Source organism: Falco peregrinus, chromosome 8 (genome assembly GCF_023634155.1).
Source record: "Falco peregrinus isolate bFalPer1 chromosome 8, bFalPer1.pri, whole genome shotgun sequence".
Taxonomy (NCBI): domain Eukaryota; kingdom Metazoa; phylum Chordata; class Aves; order Falconiformes; family Falconidae; genus Falco; species Falco peregrinus.
The window spans coordinates 53661116-53679766 of record NC_073728.1 but is presented as its reverse complement, the minus strand read 5'-3'; the positions used below and the strand labels follow the sequence as shown (position 1 = coordinate 53679766).

The 18651-nt window shown below is 44.3% G+C and overlaps 1 protein-coding gene across 4 annotated transcripts in view; it reads right to left on the bottom strand.

Moving 5' to 3' along the window:
- CSNK1A1 (casein kinase 1 alpha 1) overlaps window positions 1–12901 on the bottom strand; it is a 37197-nt gene extending 24296 nt beyond the window's left edge. Inside the window, exons 1-2 of one of the 4 annotated variants that reach the window (XM_013294664.3) lie at window positions 12302–12901; window positions 11353–11459 (exon numbers count right to left, since the gene is read on the bottom strand). In XM_013294664.3, coding sequence (XP_013150118.2) covers window positions 11353–11459; window positions 12302–12424 — 230 coding nt within the window. In that variant the 5' untranslated portion in view covers window positions 12425–12901. The remainder of the gene's footprint in view (window positions 1–11352; window positions 11460–12301) is intronic. The other 3 variants (XM_013294662.3, XM_013294667.3, XM_013294666.3) reach the window with 3 other exon arrangements.
- Between the last annotated feature and the right edge of the window lie 5750 nt (window positions 12902–18651).

The following is an 18651-nucleotide window of genomic DNA, read 5'->3' as shown; positions in this document are numbered from 1 at the left end:
GTCTGAGAAGACCTGGAGTCGCACCTTTCATTTCTGCAAATCTCGGCTGGGAATTTCCATACTTTAAACAGACACTGAAAGACAGAACCTGAACATTCTTCTCTACAGTCCTTCTGGACATTCCAGATCCCTTCAGTTAAGCAAGAGCTGTGAGAAAATCTGTTTATGAAGCTCTGCTGAGTACTGCTACATCACTGGAAAGATTCACACCTTGTCAAGCAAAGGGCTGCACTGTGCCTTTGCTAGGCACCTAGTCCTTATGGCAGGGACCTAGTACCAGGTGTCAAGGGATAAGGCACTGACCAACTCCCTCCTGGAGATGTCCTAAGTTTCCAACAACAGTGATGCACAAGATATACCAACAACATACCCCATAATAAGAGTATGTAGATAAAAAAAATTTAAAAAATCAAAATTCAGCTCAAACACAGTGGTAGTTTGGGCTTAAAAGATCTATATAGACATTTTATTTCCACTTTAGGCAATGACTCCAGGAGACTAATGCATAGTTGTCTGGAAAATAGTTACCACTGATAAAGCTGACAAATTCCTTGGTACTCACAGGATTCCAAGCTTAGCCAGGATAGCAAAATAAAATGTTTACAAAATCACAGAGAAAAGATTCTATATTTGGATATGTTTCAGTAACTACTGGCCTGTACCTTCCTACTGTCAGGATTCTAGCAGAAACTATGCACTTTGTAATGCATTGTTATAAATTTGATGAAAGTTATAGATGAGCTATGGATCGTATTGTTTTACAGATCAGTCTAGTACCTTTAGTCACTCCCTGCATCAAGAGGGGATGCAGAAAATATGTATTTTTAAAGCAGTCATTCAAATGAAACATCAAAAGTTTTCCTCCATCATGTCAATGACCATACCGATACTATAAGCACTATTTTTATCAGTTTCTGCCTTCTAAAAATTCATTGAATATACTATGATGTACAAAAATACCCCCAATTTACAAGTGACTCAACTAGGAAAGCATGCTGATGGTATTATTTGATAAAGTCTAATTTATGAAAAGGTTAATATCCACACTGCAACCTGACGCCAACTCATGAAACACGCATTTTGAGAAGACCTGTCTAGCCAGGCCCTTTTAAGGAGTGATCAGAAGCTAGTTTCAATTGCAAGAGCAATCAATAAAAGTATTTAAAAAATGCTACACAGAGATGGAGAAGTAGTAAAAATGAGATGCTGTTCAGATGCTGAGTGTAATTGTTCAGTACAGTAATGGTTCAGTGCCCAAGAGACTGCAGTATAAGGAAAAAGGATCAAAGATCAGTCTTCAACTGAGCTAAGAAAATTTAGTTACAGCATCACAGAAAAAGTGAAGCTGATGAAAAGGAAGCTTTTTAAAATGTAGCTCCCAAGGCAGGCATCTGGTTCCTCTATAGGGATCTCTCTGCTTAGTAAGTGCAGTAATTCAGGTTGATTGCACAACCTCCATTTGGCCTACTTCTACATATGCACAAGAAAATTTTAATCTCCTGACCATTTTGCACTGGTGGAAAGCAGGATCAGTTCTGCAAGACAAAAATAAGATGGGACCTCTTCACATTTCATTTTCATGCCTACCTGCATATAATTTCTCACAGAAGGTTGCCGCATCCATTTCACTACTGAAAACTAAAATTCTGCTAGGGTACTGGAGTAACTTGTGCTTTATTTACTTTGCTAACACTGCAAGTAAATTTTCATTTCCCTTGGAATGTTTCCAAGGAAAACAGGATTAAGTAGTAAGGCTACATCATGTCCACTCAAAGTCTAGTAGCTGCTACTACTGGCATCTCCGAGGAAAAGTGCTGGAAGTCATGGCTCTTCTCAGGAAACCTTGAGTATTATGATAGGTAAGAGCTTGGCAAATACTCCTTACTCCCATATTTGCATATCAATATAAAATGGCATATAAGAACATGTTTTGGATGAGCACAAATTCAGAGCACTTTGGACATGCGAGTTTTAACACTACTGGACTAAAGTGCAAAACAGTATGGCAATAATCTGAGCACAGTTCTAAAAAAAAACCAATTACTGTCTCAAAAAATCTTCAGAAGTTCTAATACTGTATCAGCCATGAAACTTGTAGTGAACTACTGATATGAAGGAATGATCCATACAAAGTCTTGGGCAACTGTTAGGTAACACTAACATCTCTGAGCACAAGCATCCCACATCTGTTAGAGCATCATGGACTTTATTTTAAGCACACTTGGAGTATTCCCTCATACTCAACTTTAGGAAGCAACAGCAGCAACACATTTTAAGCAGGGAAAGTTTTGCAGGGGAGTGGACAGTGGGAACAAGAGATTTAACTACTTGACAGTTCACTTTGGGTAGGTAATAACTCTGCATATAGTTATATATGGTGTATTATTTCAAAAAGAAAAATTACTGACTAGAAAAACTCATTATTTCTCTAATTCATTTTCACTGTGCTGTATGTCCCTACTAGGACATATTTCTTAAATAGACAATTTTGATAGCACAGGTCCACTTACACCTACTCATGCCAAAAAGCCCACACAAAGTACGGATTATCAGCTTTCCTGAAGAATAGCAGTAGATTATTTTATTGAAGACTACACAGAACATTAATGGGACAGTATTATTATGAAGAGTTAAGACTTATCCTTGAATGGATGGCGTAACGCTGTAATACCTGACACAGCTGTTAAGAACCCCAGTTTACATTCATGCTGTAAAGTGTGCCCAAGTTCATGCATGCATGAAAATGCTTTGTCACTCTCCCTTGCCTTATCTGTTTAAAGCTACAGGTAAAATTACTACAGATCAGTTAGAATACAGTAAATACCCTTTATGAAGCTGTCTGTCAAAGCATGGATAAAGATTGAACAGTGACCTTAATATGACTTCAGTGACTAGCCTAATTTGGAAGACCACGATTCACCACATCAAGTTTCCAAATCACGTGGTTTAGCAGCCTGATATATTGCCCCAGTATATGCACTGGGCTGAAATTCTGTAACAGCTTGATTTTCAGTATTTGTAGCTATATGCTGAACAACTAGGTCATATAACACAGGGGTCAAAGTATTTGGTTTCCAAATACTACATAGTAAAGTGGGTATGATGCCAGACCACATGACAAATGAATGCTTACTTGAACTCATGTGGCATGTTTTGTTTTGTTTTTTCATTTCCTTGACTAACCCTGAGACAAACAAGTGAAGTACTGCTGCACATCACTTAGTAACAAATCTAGCACTTAGTAACAAATACCATAGTTATGTCTACCCAAACTTAAAAATTCATTTCTGTTTTTCAGAACTGCATCAAAAAGTGTATGGTGTCTATTTCAGCAATTGCATATTTTTTAAATCATGTCAATGAAAAATAAACCTTTGAGAAAATACTTGTTAAAAAGAACAACCACAAAACAAGCTATTAACTGATAAAATATTTAATTTGGTTATTATAACATTCTCTTCACATCCAGCGTTATCTTTCAAAGAAAGGGTCTGACTAAGGTAGGCCAACTAGCAAAGAGAGGTGGATGAAGGGCTAAAAGAATTCAGACGGGCCATGAAATTACAGTCCCAGTTTCAAATTACTGTACCACTTCAACAATTCTAGCAGACAATCGGTTTCATCCATTACATTACCGTTTTTATCACAACAAGGTAACAAACCCAACACAATTATCAGAGCTGTGTGAGCTGGTCACGTGAGGAATAAAATAAAAGGCTTTGGAAGACTCACAGGGAAAAAATAATCTCAAATTCAGGTCAAGATGAACTAAATTACTAAATAACTGTCAAGAAACCCCAAATCCCATGCATTCTGAAATCATGAAGGCAGTAAAGGCATTGTCACCATTAGTCTAATGGCCTCTCATTTTGTCTACAGCTTACTATATACAAAACCAAAACATCAATCAGCTCAGTGTCACAAGAAACTGTTCCTACTACCAGAGCAATAAGACTATTTTGTTCCAGCTTAATAAAAGCTCTCCTCAATCAACACCTGCTTTGCAAGGCAACCTGTCCTTCACTAAAAGCTTCCGTTAATTCTATCACTGACTATTCCAGTGGAGGATGTGGCAACCTGGAATTACAAACAGAACTGCACAGTCATGCTTTATGAGACAAAAAAATAAAAAATTATCTCCTAGTGTCTCACTGCAAGGAAGTACAATGTTTCTGTAACAAGACTTGAATGAACTCAAACCTTTAGACTTCCTGAAGCCCTTATAGTCAGATAAAAAAAAAAAAAGGCCGATTTTGACTTCTTCAACATTACATAAACTTTTGCCACTTTCGTAACTCGTACTAAGTATATGACCCTATGACCCTCAGTGTAGTCCTATGCAATTGTTTCCCAGCACTTGGGCTTTCAAACACTGAATAGAAGAGTTCACATGAGAAAACTGGAGACTGTCAGAACTACAGCGGATTACCAAAACTATTAAAACAATAAGAAATACGGTGAAGCAAGCAAGCTGGAAAGAACTTATGACCCGAATTACCTGAGATCACCTTATTAGTAAGTTTGACAAGTCAGCAGCCACACAACAGTGAATAAATATGCAAGTCTGGAAGGCCTAAAAAAAGGATTCAGACAACCTACAGAAAACCAAATGACACTGAACTGATGAACACTCTGGAACTGCATTCCATTTCCGCAAGCACTAAGTCATTGATACAAAAGTCTCTGAACTAGGCATTAGTCAGATGCTGTGACTAAACAGAAAACACAGACCTCCCTATAATCATATAGCTCTAATATCAGACATCACTGGAAAATAGTAAGTAAACCTAACCAGTAAAAGTACAGGTATTCTACACAGAAACTGCAAAGCAATTTGTATCGATGCTTAAGGTACTGACGTGCAAGCCCTATCACCAACATTCAAGAGAGGAAATCCAAATCAAAACAGGGAGAGAGAAGAGACTTCAACAAAGTTGGGAAGGCGGTGACCTCTGTAATCATGTATTCAAACAGCTCAGGAAGGCAGCTATAGAGTTATGCAACTATTCTTCATAGATATGGGAGGACTGTAATGGGGAGGTTATTAAAAAAACCTCAGAGAAGGAACAACTATGGGCTGGCTGCATATGGGTACAAGGGTTTATCTTTAGGCACAGAAGCATGCTCGCTCTCTCTGTCCAACAACAGAATCATGAGCACTGCTGTGCTAGCCTAGAAAGTTTTAACAGTGCACCTGATTGATTCACAGAAAGAACAGCATGTTGTCCAAAACAGGTGCTGGATTTGGACCAAAGTGGGTTTTTCTGGTCCCATGTTCCAGACTTCTCACGAAAGACATCTCCTGGCAAAATGGTGTTTCAGACAAATTGGTAAGTTTATTCTGCTGTAAAAATATACTAATTTGAGCCTTAACAGATACTGAAGCAATACGAATAAGAACGGTAATTTATCATCACAAATTCATGTCTAAATTGACACATTTTATATTTCTAGTTTATCTCCCCTGAAGCTGGAAAATCACTTAACTGTTAGCCAGCTAAGAGTAATATAAATGAACTTAATGTAATATGGCATGACTGATATACTGAAGTGGAATATTTAGCAGGTGTCATCTAACATTAGTTGCCATGGTGAGTATGAATTAGGCCACCCAAGTACTAAATAAAGAAACAGCAATGAACACCCTACGTTATGAAGTTAGATAGACTCTATAAATAAAATTCTGTATCACTTTTTGTACAGTTATGAGAGAAATATGAATATGTGAAGTACACCAGTGCAACTCATCTCCTAAGCAGTAAGGTCATTTCATCAGCTTAGTGTTATGTTGCATACATATTCCCATGTAGTTGTCTTACTGTTTCGCTAGCTGTTTTATGAAGTGCATTAACACCCAAGTCAAGTTTCTTCCATAAAACCCAGAAGATTCAGTTCAGTCAAGAAGGTAAGCCATTAATCTGCAGTGGGTACAAGAAACGTCGCTGAGGAAGACAAGTGTTTCAGTAGTACCTCTGCTGATCACCTGTTCCATAAGAGAGCAACACTGAACTGAAACGGCATACTTTTGCAGCTGTTTCTGCAAGTGCTGAGCTAAGGCAAGGAGAAAAAAAAAAACCAAAATTGAAAAAGTTCAGCTTCATTTGTTTTCAAACTGTGGTCTCTCTTGGATGCTTCTAAGGAGTCCATGAAGACCAATTAAGACAGAAGTTTAGATAGCTGTAAAACATGAAATAGATTTTGTTTAAAGACAATTTCTCAGTAGAAAAAATTGTAGGTATTAATTTAAAAGACTAACTTTCAATTTTACTTCGAGACCAGAACAAGAGGCTTCATCTTATCTGCTAGAGTGGTTCTGCCCTTCAGTACGCAGCTTTAAGTAGTAACAGAAGGTTCATTAATAGGAGGTTCTATTGCTAGAACCTTCCTCCTCATTACTTGCAGACCTAAATGAAAGTATCAGTCTTACCAATGAAAAGATGACAGAAAACTTTTCAGACTTTATCTGACTACTAGTTTTGGGTTCAGGCTTTTTGCTGGGCAGGAGGCACCGAGAGGGCTGGGGTTTTGTTTGTGGGTTTTCCGTTTGGTTTTTTTTTAGTGTGGATTGGGTTTTTTTAATGCTGCAGGGATTTATTGGGAAAACAGTTTAAAATGAACGTCTTTGAGAAGTGTATTTACAGATTTTTATATGCTGCTTAAAGAGATCAAAATTTCAAGCGCTCAAGGAAAAATCTGTTGTGAGAACAACCCTAAGATTACCAAACTTGACCACATTTTTCCATTACATGTATTACTTTGTGAAGATGAATATAGGTAGAGTTTGTTATAAACAGATTATCTAGCAACATGGCAATAACCAACCAGAACAAAAATTGTACATTTTTATAATTTTCTTCTTTTTTTGCCAGAAACTTTACAATATACTTCACTATTTAGAAGATTGCGTAGTGATACATGTGTGGCGATACTGAATTTCTCAGCATCAAAATATTTGGCAAGAACTTACTACATTGAAAAGTTCAGAAGTGTAAGGATTTTCTTTTTCAGTTTGCAAGAGAACGTTGAAAAAAAAAGTGAATCTGGTAGCTTTTGGGTCTTTAACTTATGAACAACTCAATTGAATTATCACCTTGATTAGCCTCACACGCTGTACAGTATCTCTTCGGCCTTGCCCACACAAGAACACATGCAGTATCTGTTTCACATTCACTATGCTCTCCCTCTTCCTGCTCTTACGGAAGACTTCCGATACATCACCAATAGCCACAACTGGTTCCAGCACAGTTGTTTTCCATTTGAAACAAATAATGAAAAAAAAGTCATCCCATGATAATGTCAGAAGAAAAATATGAAGCCCACTTTTCTTTCAAAATTACATCTGAAAGAGTACCTAAAGGTAACAGTCATAAAGGATACAAACAATAGTTGATAAAACACCATAAACGGCAAAAATCAAGAGTGACTGTCACTGGTAATTCAAATAATCGCTTTTGTCAAGAGTGCTTTAACAGTTACACTATGGACAAAACAACACACAAAAATAACCAGACTGCTGCATTCCTCCAAGCCAGAACCAAGAATCTGGGAATAAAGGTAGATAGTCCAAACTAATAGGATCAGTATCCAGTTAAAAAGATTACAGCTAAAAATGCTTTGTCACTGAAAAAGAGAGAAAAAAGAAAGAGACAGCTGATGGCTGAGAACAATGAGAATAAGCCCAGCAGAATACCACGGACTTTGCATTGTGTCCTAAAGGCAGATCAGATTGTTAAAATGTTAAGCTTGGTTCAAGAGCCTTTTGTGAAAAATGAAGGTAATAATTAAGCAAAATTTGTACATCAAGAACAAGCCACAGCTTAAAAATCTGTAGAGCAAATATTTATATAAGGTTTTGTGAAACTCAAGACAAGTTCAGAAACTTTGCTACTCTTCCAGGAAACAACAATGAGCAGCTAAGTCAAAGATTTGCAAGTCTAAAAGGGTTTAGAATATTCAGAGAATAAATAAAGCCATCCCAGCCTCAATTTTTGCTGTTTTATGTGCAAACAACATGTTCTGTTACAGTGGGAGTACCAACAGCACTTGCTCACCCTCCATGACAAGTAAAGGCTCACAGTTGATCCCACAAAATTAAGTAGTATTAAAAAACTTCTAACTCCAAAGCTGAGATTTTGCTCATTAGCTTCCCTGCAGTCAGCCAGAAAGGCTATCAAATCAAACTTCAAGGCTATGAAAAAAAAAAAAAGTAATTGCTTGCTTCTAGATAATTTAAGTGACACTCCAGATATGCTATCTTATCATTACAGAGTTCACAATCACATCTAAAGTGCAGAAATCAGTTTTAATAACAGGTGCCCAAAATGAATGAGCAAGCCATACTTCACCTATTATTTCAGCTTTGTGAGTCAAAGAACCACAGCAGACCACTTCAGCAAGGCAAAGCCACGTAATGCAACTTCTAGTAAGCTGACCTTGGCCACTGCATTGCTTAAGTAGATGAAAAAGAGAACAAGTCGTTCATGCTTGAACAACAAATGCAACATTACGCACCTCTGTTTCCCAGAAGTGTTGCACAGATAAAAATGCTACTGAGCCCAGCTTATACAACTGGAAAAGCTCAGAATGATTCCTTAATTTTCTATCAAATGCTCTGTTCATGCTGTTGTTGTTTAAAGGTGTCGCATTACAGAAATTTTAACAAATATATTGAAAGACTTTCCTTCAACTTGATTCATCCTTCTACAGAGCTGAGAAGAGCTTATTCTGACTTGACAGCGTATCATTATAAGACAATAGCAGAACATGTGTTATCAATTACACATGCAAAGTGACCTAAGTACAAAGTCATACATTCTCCCAGCTTCACTGCTGCCAAAAACACATCAGGAAAGCTTGAACTGTCCGAAAGAATATGCACAGTAATTTCACTTTGGTCTTAACTCTTTGCAATCACCTATTCAAAGGCGTATCCTTATTAATCCACCTCAGCGATACACTTTATTTGGTAGGCCAGGTCCTCCGCCTTAGACCCTGAGTACCACGTGCGTAGTTCTACAAACATGTACATTCTAACATTTATCGCAAGAACTGTGTTGCTCAGCATCCTCTTTCAAGAAGATAAAAATACTATTTTAGATTTCTTCAAACATCACAAGGTACATCTACAAACATCACATCGTACAACTAGTAACATAAGCCTAGTCAAAGAACTTGTCAAGCAGCACCTGGTACATACAAACAGTACGTAACAAAAAGTACAAAAAAAAAGTATAAAAGTTAACGCTGCTTCTGAAGACAGTGAGAAAGGTGATTCCAAAAATTTTCTGACAGACACTATTTTAGAAAAGTGTTACTTAGATTTAATGCTGAGAACCTGAAAGTGAGTAACTTTAAGACTCACTGACATTATCAAATAGATCACACACCTTTAGCAAAATGAGCCCATGAGAGTTGTTTTGAGTACTGCCTCAGTTGTCCATTCTTATTCACATTCTTGTAATCCTGTATTATTGGGGGTAGGGGGGACAGTATGTGTTAAAGAAAGGTTGTGGTTCCCCTGTGGTGGTGAGACTTCCGAACTACAGCCACTGGTTATACAGAAAACAAAGTCAAATACCAGAACACCAAACACAGAGGAAAGAAAACTTAGAAGATGATTGCTGTAATTGAAGCTGGAAGCAAGTTTCTCAACATGCAAGATTACTTCCAGTATTTCAGCTTTAGAACACTCTCACAGGGCATTTTAAACAAATCCATTAACTTAAAACAGTAATTCATGTCTGTTACATGGAAAAGTTGAAAAATTTGCAACTTAGCCTTTGTCATAGCACCGAATGTTCTTAACTATATTAAAAAAGTAAATGAATGTCTGCTTTTCCAGTTTTGTGATGAAACACCTGATATCTGCTTGCTTTGGCTGTTTTCCCAGTTATCCCTGTTTTAGCATGTAACTATACTGTGATAGCATTCCAAAATGCAATTTCTATTCCTTCAGTTGTGAAACAAAGGCACCCATATTTGAAGAAAAGGAAGCTGTAGCCCAAAATAAAGACTAAACCTGTTTTCAAGTAAGCAACTCTGTTAAAGCTGCAAGTATTCTGCTTAATTCAGGTATGTTTATTCTATTCCTGCAGGCTGTAGTGAATGAGGACAGATGGCCACGACAACACTGTCTCCTCCACTACGTAGTTCCAGCTTACTTTCAGGACTACAGCCAGTGTTCAGGGATGGCGGAGGAAGGGGAAGAGCTATTAAACCCAGAAATGCAGACTTGGTTTAGGTTTTGCTAGAATTAATACATGATCTAGAATTTGTCATCGTTATAACCTTGCAACAGACCCTACAGGCCACTATAGGTGCGCATACAACAAAGTCAGGGAAGGGTTAACAGATTAAATGGAATCCACAGTTTGACCCCATATCCAAAGTGAAATAGTTTCTAGAGCTCAAGGAACAAAATTCTTTTATGACATAGTGCAAATATAAGAAATACTAACTTTAAAAATAACTATTAACAAAGTTTCAAAAAAAGAACAACTATTGTACAAAGTCTTTCTGGAGAAAACTGAAGTTTCATTTAATCTATTTTGATGCATAGATTCAGTAGTTGGGAACGAACACAGTAGAACACCTCTGCCTCAAGAGAGGTAACTCCTCCTAGAGTCTGCTGCACCAGCGATTTTCTTCTAGATCAGGAAATTATTAAACACTATCGAAAGTTTCAGACAGAATATGAAACAAGGAAGCCACGTAAGGAGCAATTGGGAGGGATTAATCTTGGCACTTTTAACTGTACGGAAATCCTAGTGACGCATCTGTTGCGGGTAACAGAAAGGGGCTGCCATTTCATTCCTGGTTGAGGTTCTCTGCAGTCTCAAGCCTTGCAGCACATAACTATGAAAGGAAAAGATGCATGCCTGAGCACGTCCCTTGTCCCAACAAGAGAAGGGGGAGGGTTAATCACGTCCATCCGCCATTTTCTGAGCGGAGGAGGAAGACATGTTGGAACAAAAAAAAAAAAAAAAGAAAGAAAAAAAAAAGCAAGCAACAAAAGAAAGCAGCCATTTCCAGTACCGGCTCCAAACTCTCAATTCATCAAGAACAACACTGGCTCTAACTGAAAGAGTCTCTCACTGTTCTAATAACAGGAATTTCTCACAGCTCAGGAACTGCTAAAGATCTCACTTTCAAAGCACGGTACAAATGGACAGGACAAGACAGGGGGCTAGTGGGGAGGGCACCCAACTAGTAGTAAAGCTTAGAATGAGAACAGTTTCCCCCCCCCTCAACAGCCCAATCCCTCCCAGATAAATCTGTTTTTAATGGCAATGTCCTGCCTCACCCGAACATTAAAGAAAAGTCACTGTACTGGCTTACATGAATGTTTCCTACCGTATATGTGGGATGCCAACTCCTCCCTGCAGAATCTTGTATAGTTTGCTTTCATACAGGAGCTGGGGATGTCTAGCCTTCTGAGACTCCAACTTTACAGCAACTTCCTACAGTGAGAGGGAACAAGGAGTCAGAGGAGAGTGTCCACCAAGCACAGCCTTGCCACCGAGGTTTAAGGGGCACAGCACTTCAATATTCCCCACACACCCCTGCTGCTGATTGAGGTATAATTTTTTAAGCTCTCAGTGTTCAACGTCCTGCATTTTGTTGTGTCTTCAAATAAAATCCGTATCGTGATGATTTGTACATTAATATCCATCCCAGGTCATGAAACTGAGCTGGAGATGTAGTCTTCAGATCCGTAAGTCAGGAAGAAAATACGTGGGTGTTTCTTCTTTACAGCTCAGAGCCGTGAGGGGGGAGGAAGAAAAAAAAACCATGAAAAAAAGAGCTGAAGAAACAGGGGATCTTCTTTGTTTCTACTACTGTTGATGAAAATGAGATAAAGTGTTCCCCAACTGAGAGACAGACAGATGACTGGCGGGAGAGGGACGACTTTGGCCGCTCATAAAAGACAAAGTACGTTTTCCCACAATGGGGGTCTCCTCTCCCTACCATTCGCAAGCGAGCTATGCACCACGACCGCACGGCTCTGCTGTCGGGAGGGGCAGTGCCACCCGCCCGGCGATGAAGGCCCTCGGACCGGGGGGAGCCCCTCACCCCCGGCTACGCACCTTCAACTCCCCCACCCCGCGGAGGGCGGCTGAGCCACCCTAGCGAGCCAGGGCCGCCCGATGCCTCGCAGGCAGCGACACCGGGAGCAAGGGGAGCAAAACCACGCTTCAAGTCGGCCTCAGGAAGATTATCGCTGGTCTCCGGTTCCCCCCGAGGTGCAGAAGGGACCGCGCCGACGGGCCCAAGGAGGCGAGGGAGTGCGAGCCGCCCTTACCTCCCCGTTGGTGATGTTGATCGCCAAATAGATGTCCCCGAAGGAGCCCGACCCGATCTTCCGCACCAGCTTGTATTTGCCTCCGACAATGAACTCGGCCTTGGAGCCGCTGCTACTCGCCATGGCGAGGGGCGGCTGAGGGGCCCTCCCGGCGCCGAGAGGTTTGGGGGGAGAAAGAGGGCTCTACCGCCGCCCCGGAGGGGGGGGGGGGGGGGGAAGGGGCAGGGGAGGGAAAAGAGGGGGGGAGGGGGGCAGAACAAGGCAGGCGGGTCCCCGCCGCTCAGCTCCAGCCGGGCCCCTCCGGCGGGCGCCCCCCTCCGCGGCTCTGTCCCGCTCCCTGGCCGGGCGGCACTCGGCTCTCAGAGCCCTCCAGAAAAACGAGAAACGGCCACGGAGGTGCTGTTAAGGGTAGGAAAGGGCAGGGGGGAAGGGGAAGGGAACCGCGAAGCCCTCTGGCTCCGCCGGGTCCCGGCCGCCGCCGGTCCCTCACTCGGCCGCCGCCGCCATCTTGTCTCTCAACTGCTGCTATCACAGACACAAAATGCCCCCAGCCTGCAGCCGCCGCTTCTTCACCGCGCGGGGCACGCTGGGAACGGGGCGGGGCGGCCGGCGCGCTTGCGCCAGGGTCAGGCCACCTCCCTCCCTCAGCGCGCCTGCGCGGGGCTGGCGGGCGGGGCAGGGGCGGGGCTGTGGCGCGCATTCTACGCATGCGCACGCACCGCCCGCCGCCGGAGCCAACGGCCGTCGTCGCTCCTCACCCGCCCCCGGCCCGCAGCGCCGCCGCCTGCAGCTGCGCGCATGCGCGCTGCGGAGCCCGGGCCCGGGCGGAAGCGGGCGGGGAGCAGCGTGCGTGCCCTCACCCGCTTCTTAAAGGGACAGGCGGCCCCGTGCCCCGCCTGGCGGGCTTCGACTGGCTTGCCTCGAGTGCTGCCCGGCTTGGGGCTGGGAGCGGGGAGGCCTCAAACCGCGAGGCTCCCGCTGAGTCGCCCAGGTGTCCGCTCAGCCCGCCCGCCCTGGCAGCCCTCCGGGGTCAGGGAGTGCCTGGCTAGCCGGGCGGCTGCCCTTGCCAGCTGCGAGGTGGCTGTCGGGGTGAGGGAGTGGGAGATAAAGCTGGGTCAGAGTCACCGCCGTGACGCACGCTTCATGTCTCTTTCTGTGTGGGGTTGTGTCTGGGCTGCTGGCGCTGATTCAAGGTTCTTGTTAAACCGCAGGCCCCGCTCTGTGTGTGCGTTAGCACTCCGCGTTTGTATGTAAGAATCCACAACAACCTGTCCCTGTCCTCCCGCAGCACCCGGGCCCTGCGGTATCTGCAGCCTGGCGGGTTGCAGGCCTGGGCTGAGGGACTGGTGGCGCCTTCCCCGCTCCTGTACACACGACATCTGCTTCATTACCCTTCCCTGCTCGGCCTGCTGCGTCCGATTTATCCCTCTGACCTTCAGCCTCGGCCCGCTCGGATTGCGGTGTGCAGCACTGCGGATCCCAGACAGGCTGCATGCATCTCCTCCTGGGGTTTCTCAGTGCAGGTGCCCCTCACAAGGACCACACCATGGGCAGAGCCACCTGTCATGGCCACCTCTTGGCCCTGCAGCCCCCTGCCTTCACGTGGCTGTTACACACAGCTCCTCTCCTTCCCCAGATTGCTTTGACCCAGCAACTCATGCTCCAGGAGCTGTTTCTTGCTGTCTGTCAAAACCGAGATCTCCTCTGTTGCCCCCTTGCTTGGTGCTGTGAGTTTTTCCTTTGCAGGAACACAAAACTGTGAATTCCCGGTGACTCATCATCATTCCCTGTCAGAGCAGCTTCTTCTGCTGTGCAAGCCTACATTTGGGAAATGATTCAGTCTGCAGGAGAAAGAAATGAGCTACAGTAATTCAGCTCATGTAGGTAGAAGGAAAGCCTGCTCAGGGTGTCTGTTTTTAAGGGAGGCAGTCTGCCTTCCAGCTTGCCCGGCACACCCAAAGCCATATGAATAATAAAGTTTGATTTTGACTGCTCTATGCACAGATTTCTTTGAATAGCTAACTAGTTTGGATAAAACTGAGATTAAGAGGTCCACGTTGGGACACTGCTATTATCTGTAGGAAGTTGTTCATGTAAAGGTAGAGAAGTCCTCTTAACAGAACAGCATCCACACAGTGATAGAGGCTTTTATTGCACTCACCATGTTGCTTTCTAGCTTGGCAAAGGCACTGTGATACAAACACTTTCTGCCTGCACAAGTGCAAAAAAGTCCTGGCTCCTGTCCATCTCACTGTTAGGCAGCGAGGAAAGTCTGTGATTTGCCTGTTTCTTCCTGAGGTGGACTCAGTCAGCTACAGGATGACTCCATAGTGAGAGACCAGGAGGAATGGAAAGGGAAGACTAGCAGCCAGCAATGTCCTGCAATTGGAGAAAAAAAAGAACTGCAAATATCAGCCCCAAGGTCCCCTTGTGTTTTAGGGACCTTAGATCCAAGGCTTTACTACAGGTCTTTCCACATCTTTAATACAAATAAAATGTGAAGGACTCGAAATCAGCCCGAACTGTGCCAGATTGAAAATGATGCTCTGAGAGCAAGCTAGCCTCCAACTCATTCCCACCTCGGTTCTGTCAAGGAGCATTTGCGCAAGCAAGAATATCTGCACTCTTGTCACTCAAAGGGAATGTGGATCTTGTGCGGAGGAGCTCAGATACATTGCACACTAGTTAAGGGGGCTGGAGTTTCAAGGGCAAATGAGGTATCTAAACATCACACTCATTTCTAAAATCAGAGCCCCTGTGTCCTCAGTTGCCCTCAGACTGCTGTTGATGCTGATTTGCAGACAGCTTAGGACTGATGTGCACTTAGCGGCCTTCGGGGTTTTGTTGGTTTTAATGGTTGCTTTGGATGGGATTTGAGCTGTTTGGAGGCGTTCGGTTTGAGTCACGTATCCTTGGAGGAGCTGGAAAAACAGGTCTGCAGCTCCTGGCCATTAAATAGACTACGCCTGGGTACTCAGGAGAGCAGGATCTGCTGGGCTATGCAATGCTGCCACCTCCTGCCTGCCGGGGGACATCCCTGTGTCCAAGGGACACTGCCGGTGCCTTGGCCCGGGGAATATCACACGGGACCTCGACTGGCCCAGCTGAGCCCCGTGCAAACACACCCGGGCACACACCTTCCCCCAAATGTGTGCCGTCTAGGTGGGTGTTGTGCAGAAGAGGTGGCCTGAAATAATTTGGTATATTTTGTCTTTTGCTCTTTTTAACACGCATTCACTAATGGGTCCTGCAGGAGAGGAGGGGGGAATGGGGGGATTCAAAGGAGGATCAGTCTAAGCAATGTGGGAAGGGCTGCAGGACAGGCTGGAGGATAGCAGAGAGAGGGCAGAAGTCAGCCAGCAGAAACCAAGCTAAAATCAGAATACAGAAGAGAAGAAAGACCTACCAGCAGAGCTGCAGCTCCACCACCCCTGGCCGGGAGCACTAAGGATACCTGTGAACAGCCTCCTGCACTGGCACCAGGAGTGTGGGGAAAACCTCCACCCCATCTCCAGCTCTGGATGCTCCATGAAGGAAGAGCTGGAAAGCCCCACGTGCCAGCATCCCACTGTTTGCCACGCCAAGATGACCTCAGCCTGTTTCCCATTTCCTCACTCCCGTGGTTGCAGGCTACACCTGTTTTTGGGCTGGGGACACCATGTTGGATCCTACCTTTTAGGTTTATGTCTCATTGGCTCCGGGGATCCGTTTAAGTCTCCACAAGGAGTAGCAAGGAGAGCTTTGTTCAGTTTCAGAGAAGAGGGAAGGCACGTGTATTTCTGGGTAGGCAGATTTAAACCCAGTGAACAAACAACACTATCAGAGCATAAGGTTGGAGGAGACTCACAGCCTGATGGATCCTAGATGTCCAGAAACTGATCAGATCTGGAGGTGGGTCTCACCTTGTGTGGCATCCTCCCCCCATGTGAGGATGAAGTCTACCTGCGCAAGAGCTTTTGCTGGTTTTTATTTTTGCCAGTGGATCTGTTTGGTCTTGATGCCACAGTACAGGAAAATTCCCCTCCTAGAGCCTTGCAGAAAACCACATCCTATGGCACCACGTTTGGGGGATGCCTCGCTGAGCGGTGACGATACTGGCAGTCTGAAAGCTGTCTGCCCTTGCAGACATCCTCTGCCTTGGGGTTTGTGTCCTGAGTCTTTAAGAAAGCACAGAAATTGGTGAAGACAAACACAAACAGTACCAAGATCCGTACAAACGTAAACCCCATGGAGATACCGACTGGATTTAAAATTATATCAATTATGATGTACTGAAAATGTAAGTTGTGAGGGGATTTTTAGGCTGTGGTTGGTTCAGCTGTCCAAGCCTACAGAAAATTTTCCTAATGTTTCTCTTGGTGTTTTCTCTGGTTAATGTTCTGCCAGACTGGTGACTTGAATGGCTCAAGGAGTTCTAAGGGGACAGTGCAAGGGTTGTCCCCTGTTGGCAATGATATGCTGTCAGCCAAAACACCAAACAGGAGCGGTCAGGTGGGAAAACTGAAGAAACACCTCCTGCTGCCTGGAAGGGTGTACCCAGGAGAGAACATGAGAGTCATTGAATTCACTGCTAACAGGGAGAACACCAGCCTCAGCACCGCCACCAAAGAGGATGGGGTGAACTTGGACAGCTAAAGCATCCACAAGCTGTTCTTTAGCTCCTGTTCATTATTATTTTTCACATCTTTCAGGGTCATTGAGACAATGAAAATACGTTTATAGCTGCACCACTTGATAAAGTGAAAGGAATAAATCCCCTCTCTTCCCTTTCCATAAGATAGGTCAGAAGTCCTGCTGCACAACCAAGCCTCCAGTGTGACCAGCTCTCCTTGATCCCAGTGTTGCTCATCCTTTATTTGTGCTTGCTTTGCAACTGAGCATCTCCAAACCTCTTAATTTGATCCCAGCAAAGGAGTGTTTTCAGTGTAATAAACCAGCTGTTTGACGCAGCACTGATGGAGCAGCATCCTCTTTCCATGCTTGTAACTGTGTCAGCAAATACGTACTGCTGTGAAGTTGGAGCAGGAGGCAACTGCTCATCCTCCTGGGCAGCAGGGATATCCTGGGCTCCTGTCTAAAGGCTCCTGGGGAGGGAGGAACAGTGAAGTGACAAGCTAAGCAAAGTCATGCTTGAAAAAGTCAAAGGGCATGCAGTGCCTTGGCTCCAGAGCAGTCAGTTCGTGTTCAGGTCAAGGTGTAAACTCAGAGCCTCTCTGGAGTGGAGCTGCCATCATCCAGAGTTTTCTTCCTGCTGCTGCAGGTAGGACCTAGGAGCACCAGGGATGCACACCCTGAGCACTCTGCAATACAGACCACAATGGGCAAAGTTATGGAAGTTACGGACAGCAAAGGGCAAAGTTACATGGCACAGCTGAGCTAGGCTGACAGATCCCATGCCCTGCCGAGAGGAAGAGTCCTGCTCACTCCTGGCCACTCACTCTACCAGTCTGGCCCCTTTCTGAGCTGATGCACCTCCTGACCTGGCAGGAGACAATTCCCTTGTTTTGCCAGGCTAGTTTTCTGATGGTTTAGGGAATCAGATTGTCTCATGGCAAGGTCCAAAAAAGCTGGACCTGATGCAAAGGAAAAAGAAAAGTGGAATCAGCAGAAACCCAAGACCTTCAGAAGTAAAGCCACTATCTTTTGTCTTTTGGCTCATCCCTCCAACCACCTAGCACTAGCCCCTCTCCAGAGGGACATGTTTGCCCTGTGTACTCTGTGTAGCCAAGAAAAAGCAAGGTCCGTACCTTCAGCCCAAGGTCTTGTCTCTCTCTGGTGTTTAGTGTTTCAGAGAGATGGAGAAGCCAAGGCGGTTTTGCGCCCAGTTTTTCCTGTAAGTGAGCAAACCCTGGATGCACAAGCTGAGACACCACCAGTGGGTTTCACTGAGTCCTGGGCAGCCAAGGTCATCTCAGTATTTCTTTGCTCTTTGGCAGGAGGGGCAAGTGAGCTTCTGCCACGGCTGAGGGATTTGTGTTTTAAATTAGATCTGGGTTGCAGGTTCGTAGACACAGCAGGTTGCTTGTCTGGGGCACCCATTCTGCTCTAGCATCTCCTCATGCTCCCCCTGCCCACACCATCACACCAGCAGTGTGCCCTTCACGAAGGGGCCTTTGCCCTCCCTCCTGAGCCCATGGGCATTGGCTTTGCACTGACCTTAGCTGATTCTCCATCCAGCTATTTTTAGCAGAGCTTACGGCATTTGGGAAAATAGCTGGAGAGGAGCAGCTTGTGCCAGTAGGAACCAAACCAGGCTTGTGCTGGGACGCCACGTGAGGTAGCTCACCTTTGGACGGTCCTGTCTGCATACCTGAGGACACCTCATGTGGTGGCTTTGCCACCCATCTGGC